A 15,627-nucleotide genomic window follows, 5' to 3' on the forward strand; every position below is an offset into this window, starting at 1 on the left:
CTCACATGACATGCATGTCTCATAAAAACTTATTTAAACTTGAAGAATGAGGAAAACTTGTATTCTTTAAATGATATATTGCTGGTTGATGAATGTAGTTGATATTGTTGTTTGTGATTGAAATACATGATTCAAAAATTCATATTTAATACGTAAAGATAGTGATAGATATGTATTTTTATAAGATTTTTCGGTAGTTTTTGGTAGTTTGTGCATGTAGTTTTGATTGAAATTCATTATGTGCGATTTATATAACATTCAAATCTTGTTTTTAAAATTTAAATTTATTCATATATATGCATTCTAGCTTCAAAGAATTCGTCTTTTTTGATGAATAAATGGAAACATTATTGTTATCGCGATTTTCGGGTGTCAAGTCATTAATTAGGCTTGAACCTTTCAATCTTTGATATTCTCTATTTTTTCTTGGGAAGGGTAAAATTGAGAAAAAACCCTTAGATTCTAAGTTCGGGGGTCGTTTTCGCTACGGGAAGGTGTTAGGCACCCGGAACGATTATGGTATTCCATAAGAACCGTTCTCCTAAGTTTATTTCTACGCTTTATTTTTATCGCCTACTTATTTAAAAGAAATTTTATTTGAGTGAAGAATGGGGGGAGAGAAGATGATTGAGGTATTATTTTACTTGGCTTGGAGGAGTTTTAACTCATTGCCTACGTACCCTTTTAAGGGATCAAAACCAAACGTAGTTCATTCTCGAAAATTGTTTTTGTTTTTGTTGGTTGATTTTAAGTTTGAAAAAGGAATTTTGAAGAATGGAGATGAGAGGCCTCAAGAGCATGAGATTTAGAAAATGTGAGGTGGAAGTAGTTATTTTGCAAAATAAAGTCTAAGCATGATTGAAATTCATTGAGATTTTTTTTACTTAAGAAAACAAAAGGAAAATGAGGAGTTTTGACTCCTATTTTAGAAAAAAGGTTTTCAAGTGAGGTTATTCGCATTTTTTTTGGAAAATGATTTTTTGTCTAAGCGTTGTAAAACCTAAGCATACATCTAAACATACATTCCCTAATCATGCATCTAGAATATCCATGTGGGGTGTGTGCATGTGTCGGTGCTCGTGTCGGTGTACATCACTTATAGTGTCCATAGTCCTTTACATTGAGTCCTAAATACATGCTATGGTCTTGCAAGGAATTAAAAGGAAACTAATCTACCTAAAATTATTACAAACCCATTTGATATAGAAATGAGTAGGAAAAATAATGCCTAAACTATGAGATGGATGAAATATGAAATGAAATGGTTAGTATCATAAGGCATAAAAATGGTAAAAAGGTAAACAAAATTGAATAGAATAGCAAGAAAAAAAAGAGTAATGAAATGAAATAAAATGGCAAAATATACCTAAAATTGGTTATAACACTTAGACATGCACATGACCTATAATCCTCTCATCATAGCAATGTTAAAGGGGTTTGATTTTGAGCTATAATGTGAGAACAAATAGGACACATTCAAGCCAAGAATTATGACACATTTTTAAAGATATTTTGTACTTTATTTCTTGATAAAAACACACATTACTTGCAAAACAAGAAAGAAATGAAAATCTACATCCACAATCAACAAAACATACATATGATCCGCAACACATTCACCATGAAATTGCACACCAATCATCCACATCACATGCCAACATTTTATGAGAAATATACCACAAAAAAAATGCACAAACTTAGATCAAACACAAAATTAATCAAGAAAAATAACACACACATTTTTATCATTTTTAAACCGTTGAAAAATATCACAAAAGTATTAAAATGTATTAAGAAACATATAACAATTTTTTAGGAATTTTTAGAAAAAAAATTAAGCACACAGAGGTTCAATTAGCAAAAAAGCAGGGTGCAGATAGCAAGAAAATAGCAAAAACGAAAAAAGAAAAGCCCAAACCAAAACCAGGGGATCCGGATTCACAGGGAGCGTTGGATTGATCCAGGGAAGGAAACCCTAGATCCAACGGCCAGGAATGAAGGGGATTGGACCGGTCTTGGACCGGTCCGGTTCACTGGCTTATATAAAGGCGCTCACACCGGTTTTTTCATTTGTTCCTTGTCTTTCTCTCTCTTCTCTCATTCTAGTGAGAGAAGCTCTCACCTCTCTCTTCTTCCCTCTCGCCGGATTCTGGAAACAGGTGGAAGATCTTCATCTTCTCCGGTGAGGTTTGTTCCTCCGGCGTGGCGGCGCCGCCGCCGGAGTTGAACGAACTTCTCCGTTTTCAAATTTTTTTTATGTTTTCAGATATCCTTTTTTGTCCTGAACACGAATATGGCACTAGATTTTACATGCAAGGTTTGAATCGTTGTAGATCTGAAGTTTGTGTTACGGTTTTGAAAATCACTTTTTAGGTTTTGTAGTTTTTTTGAAAGGAACTTCTAAGAAACTCACAGATCTACGTGGATTTGTTCTCGTTGATACTTTGAGATGAAAAAGAGAAGGTTTACGCGTTACCTGAGTTGTTATTCGGAGATTTCGACGGAGATCTTCGGAAAACTTCGTCTTGTTGCTTTATCGCTTTGAAACCGAAAATAAATCGGTGTTTTCCACTGGTTTGCTTTCTTTATCTTCTTCACCGGTTTGAATCTCTAATTCTTTCCCTCTTCTTCTTTACTTTGATCTCTGTGATCGGTGCTTGAGTCCACCGTCAACAATGGCGGATTCGCGCCTTGAATTGCAGAGGTAAAGGTTCAATGATGATGATTCTATGTGAATCTCTGAGAACCGTGATGAATTTGATTGAATCTGTGTTGATTTGCGATGATCTTGGTGGAATTTTGAAACGGTTAGGGTTTGAGTGTTCTTGGTGTTCTTTGTGGTTCTGGATTTTGATCTAACTAACAAGAGAGAGAAATTTCTCAGGTGTTTGTGATGTGGCGTGTGATTAATGGATCCTCTTTGAAATTCTGACACTGTGTTGTATTTATAGCTGACATGTGTACTTGAGACCCAATGAGAAAGGGACACCTGTTTTTGGACTTTGCTTGGCTCTGCCTTGGACTTTTGACTTTAAGGACCTATCTGCAAAATGAGAAAATTGGAGGACTGGACCGCAATAAAAAAAAGACCTAACTGCAATTTTAAAAAGTTTTGGACTAAAATGCAAATTAAAATAATAATTGGATTAAAATTGGTAATTTGAGAAAAACGTAAAGTGAAACAAAAAATAAAATCAACAAAAGGACTAAAACGAACAAATTACTGACATGAGGTATTTTAAAATACCTCCCTGCCGAAATTTTGACAGGAAAAGACCAAAATGCCCCTAGGGACTAAACTGACCTAAACTGCCTCAAATGCGATTTTTGAAATGATTTTTAAACAAAGACTCAACAATGATTTGTACAGACCAGTTGAAAAGACTCAGAGGCAAGCACAGGGACTAAAATGGGTTCCACTGCAGGAAATGACCAAAATACCCTTTTGTATGATTTTTGAAATAAAATGCAAGAAAAGTAATGTGACGTTTCTGAGAGTTCTTAAATGACTTGTAATGCAAGAAAAGACACTTTGAATGATTTTATGCAAGAAAATCGAGCTTGAACGTACTTTGAGACAGAGACAGTAAAATATGCAGATGAAAAGAGAGTAAAGATTCAGAGTAAAACAACAGCGAATTGACAAATATCAGTGTTAAAAAAAGAAATTTGAACGAGTATTTTTAGGTCCAAAATCAGGGTACAACAATTATTTTATTCATTTATGGCAAGGTTTTTTTTTTTATGTTTGGTCTCAACCAAGAACGATGAATATAAACCAATTATCCGAACATTCATTTAAGCTTTTAGACTATTTTTTAAATGTGCGGGTAAATCGTTCATTGGTACGGAGTCAAATGCTGCAAAATACATTTTTAATCGAATTTTTTTTAAAAAAACTCGATATAATATATAGTTCCAATTATTCCTCTGATTAGATCGTTGGCATCAGATGTCAAAATTGATTAGTATATTTAATATATTTAATGATTAGTATATTAATTATTAGTATATTATATTTAATTAATATTAGAAATATTAGATTGTGAACTATAATTTCGAATGATATCTACGTTGTTTACGACATGTGATTCAAAAAAAAAAAAAAGATGTTATATCGATCGTCGTTGTATAACCATTCATCAACGGATGCAGCTTCCCATATTGGGTAAAAGTGCAAACCGATAGCCGCAGAAGTAGGAATAATGGCACCAGAAATAATATTGTTTCCGTAAAGTAGAGATCCAGAAACAGGCTCACGAATACCATCAATATCTACTGGAGGAGCTGCGATGAAAGCGATAATAAATACAGAAGTTGCGGTCAATAAGGTAGGGATCATCAAAACACAAAACCATCCAATGTAAAGACGGTTTTCAGTGCTGGTTATCCAGTTACAGAAGCGACCCCATAGGTTTTCGCTATCGCCTCTCTCTAAAATTGCAGTCATGGTAAAATCTTGGGTTTATTTAAATTTAATTATCAGGGACTCCCAAGCACACGAATTCTCTATAAGTATAGAATTAAGGGCTTGTTATTCAACAATATAACATGACTTATATACCGGTGACAGCCAATGTCAATATCCATTGTATCCTGTTATTCATCTAGATTAACACAAATTCGCTTTTTTTTTTACCTCATTTCACCATTCATCCAAAAAAAAAATGAATGGTTTCTAGAATTCTATAGATATTACTTCGCTATGATATGTAATAACGATATATATTTCGCAATGTTCACTTTATTTAATAATTTAAAATGGGTTGCCCGGGACTCGAACTCGGAACTAGTCGGATGGAGTAGAAATTGCATTCTTTAATTAAATAAACGAATAAAAAATCCCTTCCCATGCCGTGCATACATTTTTTATTGCACACGGTTTTCCCTATGTATACATCTAAACCTGAGTTACTTCTCTAGAAGAGGAATCTTGAAACTCAACTCTTAACTACATGAACATTTCATAATCTTTTATATATAAAAAATAGAAATTCGATATCGAGAATATTTAAGTATCATAAGATAACCAATCATTCATCATTGACCAGATCGTTGCTGAAAAGAATATCCAAATATCAAATCCGATTCTATTTAACCTGTGCAAAGTAGAAGAATCTCTTGGAAAAATCAAAGAAAGAATCTCTTCTTCCTCTGTAAAGAATTCTTCCAATAATTCTTCTGAACCTGATCTTTTCAAAAAAGCGCGTACAATACTTTTGTGTTTACAAGCCAAAGTTTTAATACAAGAAAGCCAAAGTATATATTTTATTCGATACATTTTTTTTTTTTTGAGGATCCATTGTAATAATGAGAAAGATTTCTGCATATTCGCAAAAATCAGTCAATAATATCAAAATCGGATGAATCGGAAATTCCATTTTTTCTAGAATTAAGCTCTTCCTTAGAGGAGGCAGAAATCATAAAATCTTAAAAAAAAATTGAGATCAATTCATTCCATTTTTCCCTTTTTGGAGGATAAATTTACATATTTCAATTATGTGTCAGATATACGAATACCATATCCTATCCATCTGAAAATTTTAGTTCAAATCCTTCGATACTGGGTGAAAGATGCCCCTTTTTTTCATTTATTACGATTGTTTCTTTATAATTTTAGTAATTGGAATAGTTTTATTACTACCAAAAACTCGATTTCTACTTTTTCAAAAAGTAATCCGAGATTATTCTTGTTCCTCTATAATTTTTATGTATGTGAATATTAATCTATCTTCCTTTTTCTACGTTGTTTACGACATGTGATTCAAAAAAAAAAATGTTATATCGAACTACAAAATATTTCCATTTCATTCATTCACATTTAATAATTGACAAAAGTTAATTGATTTTCCTAAAATAAAATTCGAATATTTCCACAGTAATAATTTGGTCCGTCCATTAATTGCTTTAAAAATTTAGTATGCATTGATATGAAAATTAAATATTTGATACTCGAAGTCATGATTTGATGGATTTTTCTATTTTTTTTTATAGATATCTTATATCTTAAAGAAATAATAGAAATTTAATTTGATCTTTTATATATGGGTTAGGATCAAATGACACCATGGTGTCAAAATTAGTTTGACACGAAATCTCATCCCTTCATTTTATTTAATCCAAAGGCTTAAAACTATCACCAAATTAATTAATATACACCAAATACTCTCTATCACTTAATTAAGAAAAATATCTATCATCATTAATTTATAATCAAACATTCCATTTTTATTTCCTAAAATTTATTTGTTCCTCTTTTTTATTTCCCCAAATTTATAAATTTTTTCAGATTTCTATAATCATACTCAAACTTCTTTTCTAAACTTTTTTATAAAATGAATGGTTGAACTCATATACCTATGGTTGTTTGAGTCATCATCACCATCAATGATATTTCTTAGTCTTTATCTCATATACTCATATTTTTTTAATAATGAATTAAATTGTATTAAAAAAAAACCAACAAGCTCGACAAATGATTCTTGAATTGTTCATGCTAATTAGATTATTTTGTCACTCATAGGTCTAATTTTTTTTAGAGGACTCATTGTGTCTCATGTTTAACTGAATTAAGATTTATCATGATTTTATAAAAATTATAAAGTTTGAGTTTGTGCTTATGGCCAAAAGAAAAAAATTAGGGAAACATAAAAAGGGTTCGAATCTACCAAAAACAAGAAGGTATTGTTTGATTATGAATTAATGATAATAGATATGTTTCTTAATTAGGTGATAGGGAGTATTTGATGTATGTTAATTAATTTGGTGATAGTTTTAAGCCTTTGGATTAAATAAAATGAAGGGATGAGAATTTGGTGTCAAACTAATTTTGACACCATGGTGTCATTTGATCCTAACCCTATATATATATAGATATAATTTTTTTTTGATACATTTTTATTTTTATTTAATTAAAAAGCATCAAATTGCCAAGGTTCCGTGGGGTTGTAAAACGATTCTCTTTAATAATTGATTCAATTAAGTTGATATCAACTCACAACAACATTATTGGTATAAAAAAAAAAAACTCACAACATTAAATAGTTTTTTTTTTGACAAAAACAAAACGATATTCATTCATTCAAATTGATAGAGTACATCAAATACAAACATCGCTAAAAACATAAATGGTGAATCTGCGAACAAACTCGCATCACCCAAGTTAATAGCATACGACGGCAAAATGCCTACAAATAATATGATAAAATTTAAGTCACCGAAATACCCATGCTTTCGGATCTGCAACGTTGATGCCCAAGTCATTGGTTGAATTTGTAATTGACTGATGTAGATCTTCCAATAGGAACTAAACAAACACCGCGACAAGACGCGAAATCAAATGCCGCACAAGACGACGAACAACAAAACGCCGCACTTAGACGACCAAATCACAAAAGAAAAAATTTGATAGATGTGAAAACCACTTATTTAGATTAAAAGAAAAAGGGGAAAAAGATGTACAAGGGTGATTCTAGGTCAAAAATTGACCTAAAACCACCCCTCCTCGATGAACGAAGAAGAAAGAAAGTTTAGAGAGAAGTTGGAATTTCCCTCTCGCTCTCAAGACCTAACAACATTAAATGGTTGGTATGCTATTTAGTGGGTTTCTTGTGATGTTTCTTAAACTTATTTGTATTTTATGCATTGATATATTTATCTTTATTTTGACTGAACACTTGATTAGAAGTCTAAAGAATATATATTTTTTTTAAAATACACATTAAAACTTTAAAAATGAACTTTTTCTAAATCTTTTTCTCTTTTAAATCCTTAACAAGATCACTTGTTAATATAACCCTTCTTTTATAAAACCCATTTTTGTAGAAGAATAGGTGACGTTATTCTAGCGTATTTTGAGCGTCATGAGCCATATAAAGAGAAAAACTTGATCAGCACATTTTTCTTCAAGTCCAAAAAACAAGTACTTTACGCCATGGTTGACACAAAATAAAAAAAATAAAAAAACATCAAGTCAAGAAAGTTAGACACATCAAAGCATAGAAATTCAATTATGCATTTAGTGTCAGTTCCTCAAGCTATCATTTGGTCATATGTAGTTCAAGTCCTTAGTCCCTAAGGAAAAAAAAGAGGAAATTATCCATTATGCATGCACCTTTAAGGTCACAAGTCTTATTAATTGCAATTGATTTGATTGGTGACTTATGGCTTTTTATGTTCTTATTGTCAATTTTATCAACAACAAAAGTTCTTATTGTCAATATGCAGTGATTAACTTTATACAGTGGCATGTATGATGCGTCCTCTATAGTTTCTAGAAAAATAATCCAAATTAAAGTGATTATTTCGTCTGCTTATTACTGCCTCCACTCTTATCTAATTGGAAGATTCTTTTCTTTCCGTGTTTTAAATATTGTCTCCGACAACGACAACAAAGGAAATATTTGTAATAATGTTTCTAATTTCAACTCCGTAAAGACGATGTTTCTATAGTGCGTAAGGAACCAATCAACCTTATGTCTCATAAAAATACGAAAGTTAGTCAAATTGTGTGGGAAGTGAAATGGAAGATTATGAGACTTAAGAGGCTTAAGAAAGAGAGAGTGAGAGATGGAGAGAAGAGACAGAAAAAAAAAAAGTAAAATAGATATAAGATGTTAAAGTTGATTTTGAAATTGTTTGTAGTTTGTTTCTGGTTCCACATTACCTAGATTTTTACACCGTTGAACATATAAATATGTTTGAATATTCTTATCCTTTAAGTTAACTTTTGAAATGAGATTTAAGCTCATTTAATATGGTTTGAGAGCCGGATTAAAGACTATAAAGTGAAAATTGGACCCAAACCATCACTAAACGTAACCATTCAACATATAATTATGCTTGAGTACATTTCAACTAAAAATACCTGCATGGAGCTATACATGGACCCAAATGTGCCAACAAAAAAGAAAGTAAAAATGTTCTTTTAGACAAATATTTCGACGTGGTTATCTTTTAGACATAATTGAGCATGTAACGACAAGGATGCACTTTTTAGCATTATTGCATAATGTCAAAGATAAACTTTAAATGAAATACGACAGCTTTTTATTGTTGTGTTTTGGAATAAATGTGACTTCAAGTTCAAAGTTCATACCATCTTTGTGTGGGCGGTAGAGGGGAATAGAAACAAAGAAGAACAAGGATAAGCCGAAGATTAGGACTATCAATCATGATTCATGAAATAAATTTGATTAATCATGATGGAAAAGGTGCATGATTGCTTTCAATCTTGTGTGATTATAATTTTGTTGGTCCATTTGTCATGTTCTTACATGTATGTACAGCTTGAAGTTTGAACTTCACCTTTTAGCAATTTGGCACGAGCAATATATGGACAATATGAAGTTTAGTGGAGAATAACTACAACTACACAACAAATTATGTGTCTTTGTTGAGCATGCAATTCTTTCCTTCTTTCTATTTTTTTTTCTTTCCCTAATGCGTGTTTCATGTTATAATACAGTATTTTCTTCTTTTTGTTTTTCATACTTAATGGACACAACCTTCCCTCTGACCCAATCTTGTTGATTCTATAGATATAATACAAGAAATTATATTTGTACAACTATTTTATATCAATTTTTAATAAATTTCTCTTTCGTATTTACGTTATCTTCTTACTACTTTTTCTTTCTCAATTATTTTTGACCAATAAAACGAGAGAAAAAGAAGATTGTAACAACAATTTTCATCAAATGATTGTACAATTATCATCACTCTATAATATAAAGAGTGTCTATCTAACATGGTCAAAAAAACTCTTTTTAAAATGAAGTAAGGAAAGAGTAAGAAAAATATATTTAAAAATGTATTTTCGTTGTTTATATTTCTTAACAATATGAAAGGAAAGAGTCCTTACAATTTCTTATTTTGATAACCTTCAAATTACTTTCAATAATTACTAAAATAATTGGTAATTAATTATTTAACAATAAAATTATGAAATATAGATAATAAGGATCATCTCACCTTCATGAACCATTGGAACAATAATTATTACAATTTTTTATAGAACTCATCGATGAAAGAAAAGTATATTGATCAATGAGAGAGTTCTTATAGAATTGTTGTTACATGAAAAAGTACGGTTAAACTTATATCCTTAATGAGAACAACTAACTAGTTAATTTTTTTTTTTTTTTTAGAGAAACTAAGTAGTTTAATTAACTAGTTAGTCTAACTAAAAGTAATATTTTATCTAAGAATCATGCTATCAACACTCGTTTTATCACATTAGCTCTTTATATCATTACTTTTTTTTTTTGAGGTAGCAAAGATACATTACTTAATAGTTAGCAAAGATACAACCTATATGAATGTTGTGGTTATTTTTGTTATTCTTTTTTCTTCTAAATTCGTAATTCCTCGTGAACAATGGAAAATGTGTAGCTCTTAAATCTTATATATTGTTTAATGAACTTAAGTTCACTCTCAAGAATTATCTTGTAAGATTAGATGATGTAGAAACACATATATGCATTCACGTCAATTTGTAAAAACCAACCAACACATTTTTTTAACTCTGCGAGAATCAAACCTTTGAGAACTAGGTCAACCTCCCGAGTCAAGATTTCCTTGATTATTTAACTATTGAGGTGGTAACATTTGTTGTATTCATGTTCTTTGGAGAGACAAATCAAGTTACGAATGCTATGGCAAAGTGTGATTTTTCCTTAGACTTTTTTTTTTATGCAAGATTTTATCATTATACTTAGACATTAAAGTTTTTGAATTAGTATTTCTTTTGTTTTTAATGCTTTATTCGTAGATGTTTCCTCAGTTAATTTTACTAGAAATATTTTAGTTTGTTTTTCTTTAAGGGTCTCAAGGAAAAACAAACTAAAAATTTCTAGTAAAAAAAATAAATATCAAGTTGAGGCCTAACCTTTTTTATTGAACAAGAAAAAAAAAATCCAACCAACGTTTAGGACACACAAATGCGAATAGAGAAAGGAAACATTCACATGAAATATGTGATCACTGGTAATGTAATACAACAAATCGTATTTTATTATCAAGAGCAAAAAATTGACAACTAATTTAAAGCAAAAAATAATGAACATCACGACAACAAATTATTCCTAATGACCCCAAAATTAAATAACACCAAGAATAAAGAATGCAAACTAAAAGTTTACATACATCTAATTCTACAATGCGCAAGTGACGTAAGTCTTGCATCATGCATAAATTAACTTTCGCTATTTGATCAATAAAACATACTATTAGATTTATTGATCCAATAATGAAAAATAAACTCGTGCACGATACAAAACTATCTTACTTGTTCATATTAAACAAAGTCTGCAATCGTATATACACACATTTACAAGAAATCATTAATATCCAAAGTACTCTCCGGAATTTCGAACTTGAATATGTCACTGCAATATGTATCCCTCTCTTCCTCTGTGCAGCTATTCACATAAGTTGGTGATGGAGTTGGTGTCGTCGATAAAGGCGTAGTCGATATAACTGATTCATATCCCATACTGTTTTTGTTTCCATCATTATTTAGGCAATGAAACAATTCTGAATATTGTTTAGAAATCAAGTCCTCTCCAAAATAACAAGGATTTGTATTTTCAGCTGAACTTGAACAACTCATGTTTCCTAATAAGCCATTATTCACATTGTGTGTTTGAGTTGGTATTTGAAATTGATCTTGATTGTAAACTTGATTTTGCACTTGTTGTTGAGTACCATTAGCAGCATTATTGATTTGTTGTTGATTATGCGAACCCAAATTTATGTTGTTGTTTAATAATGTGGCCGTTGCAGCTAGCTTTAACAATTCAGGGTTCATGAAAGCTTGAGCACCACCTAATAAGTTCAGAAATGATGGGTTCATTGGGTTGGTTCCTCCTAATAAAGCTGATCTGAGAATATTAATGGAGGACATGTCAAATAGATGATCGAGACGTGGAGTATGAGTAACAGGATCAATTCCACTTCGAAGTAGTCTTTTCCTAATGTGCGTGTTCCAGTAGTTCTTTATTTCATTGTCTGTTCTTCCGGGTAATCTAGCAGCTATAGCAGACCACCTATAATGTTCATGGTAAACAATAAAAAACACTCAGCATAAAGTCTTTAAACAACAAAAACAACAAGTTAAAAAAATTTCACACTAGAAAATTGGTTAAATACATGGATGAGAAGTTAATCATGTATTTTTATTTACATATAAAAATTTAGGACAAGTGAGACACATTTTACACAATAGACTAAGGAGACTTATTAACCTCTATAAAGTTAATGGTAAAATTATTGTACTGATCATCTGCAGCGGTCGCACAAAATCCTTAGATTTAGAGATATATCTAAATCTAAGAGTCTGTGAGGTGCTGCATCATGCAGTCACTGAAGAGAATCCAAATCGACATATTTTTTTACAATTAAAAAAATTTAGGACGCTTTCATTCCAATTAAAATTTGATGAACACACGTACTTGTTTCCCAAGACACTGTGGAGCTGAATGATACTCTCTTCTTCTTCAAAGGAGAACCTTCCTCTCTTGATATCAGGTCTCAAATAGTTTGTCCATCGAAGACGACAACTCTTACCACACCTTTGAAGACCTGTAATAGTATTCAAGCAAAACAAGTTCATTAGTAATAAGTACAATACATTAGAGAAAAAGAATTTAATTAAATTCATATAACAATTTGTACCAGCATTTTTGGGGAGGTTGCGCCAATTTCCAGGTCCATGAGTATTAATGTAGTTGATAAGCATAAGATCTTCTTCTTGTGTCCATGGACCTTTTTTGAGTCCACTTTTATCACAACAAGGTGTTCTTCCCATATTTCACAAAGCTAGAAGATGAATATTTTTATGAATTTCAATAGGTATAGTTGAAAAGTGCACTCTAAGAAACCAAAAATAGAAAGAGGAAAGTAAACTTTTTGTTTGTTCTAAAGTAAAGTAAGATGACCTTGTTTTTATAGACAGAAGAAATGGAGGCTATATGTTTGAAGTCAAAAGGATTTGGTGCCGTCCATATGCAACGTATTTCAACAATCTATACACAATATGATCTTGTACTTTACATTATCAATGATGCACATTTTTGTATTTTATTTGATAAAATATATGCGTATATACGTATGCAATACTTGCATACAGTATATTGGACAATATGGACCCACCAACACACATTTAACGATGTGATACAGCATCAAAACTGAATAAATAGTTTTTTGTTTAATTCAAAAGTGGGTTATATAATTTTAATTATTTTTTATGTCCTGGAAAGAAGAATATTTCATGTGATAATTCCAAGAGCCTTGAATTATTTAAAACCTCAAAAAGAGCCTTTTCACTTACTCTGTTGAAACATAATTAATTTACACTAGCTACATGGAAAAAGGTTAGTTAATATAATTATTGTGGTGCATCATGGCTTGCATATGATAATGGCACATTTTGAAAGCCACCAATATATGAAAAATCTAAAAATTAAAATCTTTACAATGCAAAAGCACAACCAAAAATAAATAAATTATATAACTCATAAATTTATTGTGGTTCCACACTTCATCACAATCTCAACAAAAATATTTTACTATTCAACCTGCAATTTTTTATAAGAGAAAATTTCAAACTCTCTCCTACAATTTATGTACGGATAAAATTGCAAATCCCAAACTCTCACACAATTCTAATTTTTATAAGGACAAAATTGCAAACCTCTCGATTACAATTTTTGCATGGAAAAATTGCAAACCCTAATACACCCAAATGATTAGAGATGTTGTGGTGAAGAAAACTTAAACTAACCTTTTATACTATTTATAATAACAGGGTACCTCTTTTTTCTTTGCACCAATAAATACGAGACTTGGATCAGTACCAACTTTAACACAACACATTTTTCATGGAAATCTTAATAAAATCGACAACAGATTATAAGATTGGGAAGGGTATAGAAAAATTGTGAAATTCATGAAATCATGAAAAGTGGATCTTTGGAAAAAATTGACAGAGTGACCCAATTAAGAAAAAATACAATTAGATTGATCCTATTGCTTAAACTTTCTGAATTGATCATAGAGAACCATAAACTTCAACGATAATTAATTTTAGAGGTGTCTTTCAACTCAGCCACATAAGTTTCTCTCACAACTCAGACATGTCTTGCTAGCTGATGCTTTAGAGGGTGATTGCCATCCATCAAATTTGCTTTCCTCATGTTACCTTTAATAAAGAGAACATATAAAAAATGATCTATCTCTTCCCCTTCTCTCTTGTGAGCCGTCACTAAAATCATAATTTCTTCTCCTTCATCCACCAAAGAGGGGTGATTTAGGGTCAATTTTTAATCCAAAATCACCCCTCTAATTCGTTTTTCTATTTCCTTTTTATTAAAATAAGTGATTTTAACATCTATTTCGTTTTTTCTTTCGTGGTTTCGTTGTCTTAGTGCGACGTTGTTTTGTTCGTCGTCTTTGTGCGATGTTGTTTGTCTTTCTTGTTTCGTTGACGTATTTGTTCGATTCAGATTGTCATATCAGCTTTGATCCAATGCAGATCAAATCAATGACTTTGGAGTCGTCAACGTTGCAGATACGGAGACATGAGTATTCTAGATACTTAAATATAGTCATATGTGTAGGCTTTAGTACTTTGCCGTTTTATGCTATTAACATGGATGATGTGAGTTTGTTCACAGATTCATCATTTTTGTTTTTAGCGAATTTTCATTGTATTGATGTACTATATCAATTTGAATGAATGAATATCGTTTATTATTGTCAAAAAAAGAAAAAATTGCTTGTTTGTCAATACGAATCATAAAGTATAAGGAAAATGATGTTAGTCGTTAGACAAGTAGTTTTATATGTTCCTTCACATAACTAAAAGATTTTTGCTAATAATTGTCATAAAACATTTTTTAAAAAAACAAAAATTGAAACTTCATATTGAAAACAACAACTTTTAAACATTTAAAAAGTCAGAATACATATTTTCTTACCATTTTTTAAAAGAATATAATTTTATGTTAGTTTTCTTAACAGGTACTCTAGATGTACTCTTTAGTATTTCCTAACTAAAAAATATTTTTCTAACTAAAATGTTTGCCTTTTGATATAAAGAAAAACTAGTAAAATGTTTGAGTTCGTAGTCAATAAATTGCATCAGAGTTGTAGAGGGGTTGACCTTTTTCGTCGAAAAATTAAAAATGATAAGGTTGACCTAGTAAGTTTTACATATGTCTCAAGGCAAGGATGGACGGTAAAGGTTGTTCGGTTCCCATATCAAACATTTGGAAAAAATGGGCTATACACTTATTTTTTGATAGTAACAATTAGGATGGTTCAATTTTTATCCATTGTTAATTTGGATATCATTTAAAAAAAGTCATCTTCAAAATAGAAATGTATATTTCTAATTTTTTTTTTTTGAAGGATGTATATTTCTAATATTAAAAATAATATAATTTTCATTTTCTAAACTTGATAATAACTTCTTTAGAAAAAAGTCTCCGTGAATATTGCTCAGTTGGCAGGGATATGCATTATTATATGCGGGGACCGGGGTTCGAACTCCGAACACCGCGCTTATTCACTTTAAAAAAAAAAGAATTATAACAACTAGACTACTTTAAGGAAAAAAATCTTTAG

The 15,627-nt window shown here is 30.8% G+C and overlaps 2 protein-coding genes across 2 annotated transcripts; both read right to left on the minus strand.

Moving 5' to 3' along the window:
- Positions 1 to 4,078: 4,078 nt before the first annotated feature.
- Positions 4,079 to 4,450, minus strand: LOC120578414 (photosystem II protein D1). Its single transcript, XM_039831118.1, has one exon. The coding sequence runs from the start codon at positions 4,448 to 4,450 to the stop codon at positions 4,079 to 4,081; it is 372 nt and encodes a 123-aa protein (XP_039687052.1).
- A 6,585-nt stretch (positions 4,451 to 11,035) lies between these two features.
- LOC11413979 (transcription factor MYB41) lies at positions 11,036 to 12,931 on the minus strand. Its single transcript, XM_003597048.4, has 3 exons — positions 12,676 to 12,931; positions 12,453 to 12,582; positions 11,036 to 12,047 (listed from the first exon to the last, which is right to left on the minus strand). The coding sequence occupies exons 1-3, from the start codon at positions 12,806 to 12,808 to the stop codon at positions 11,330 to 11,332; spliced, it is 981 nt and encodes a 326-aa protein (XP_003597096.2). The 5' UTR covers positions 12,809 to 12,931; the 3' UTR covers positions 11,036 to 11,329.
- Positions 12,932 to 15,627: the final 2,696 nt, after the last annotated feature.

The sequence above is a fragment of the Medicago truncatula genome, chromosome 2, assembly GCF_003473485.1.
Source record: "Medicago truncatula cultivar Jemalong A17 chromosome 2, MtrunA17r5.0-ANR, whole genome shotgun sequence".
Taxonomy (NCBI): Eukaryota; Viridiplantae; Streptophyta; class Magnoliopsida; order Fabales; family Fabaceae; genus Medicago; species Medicago truncatula.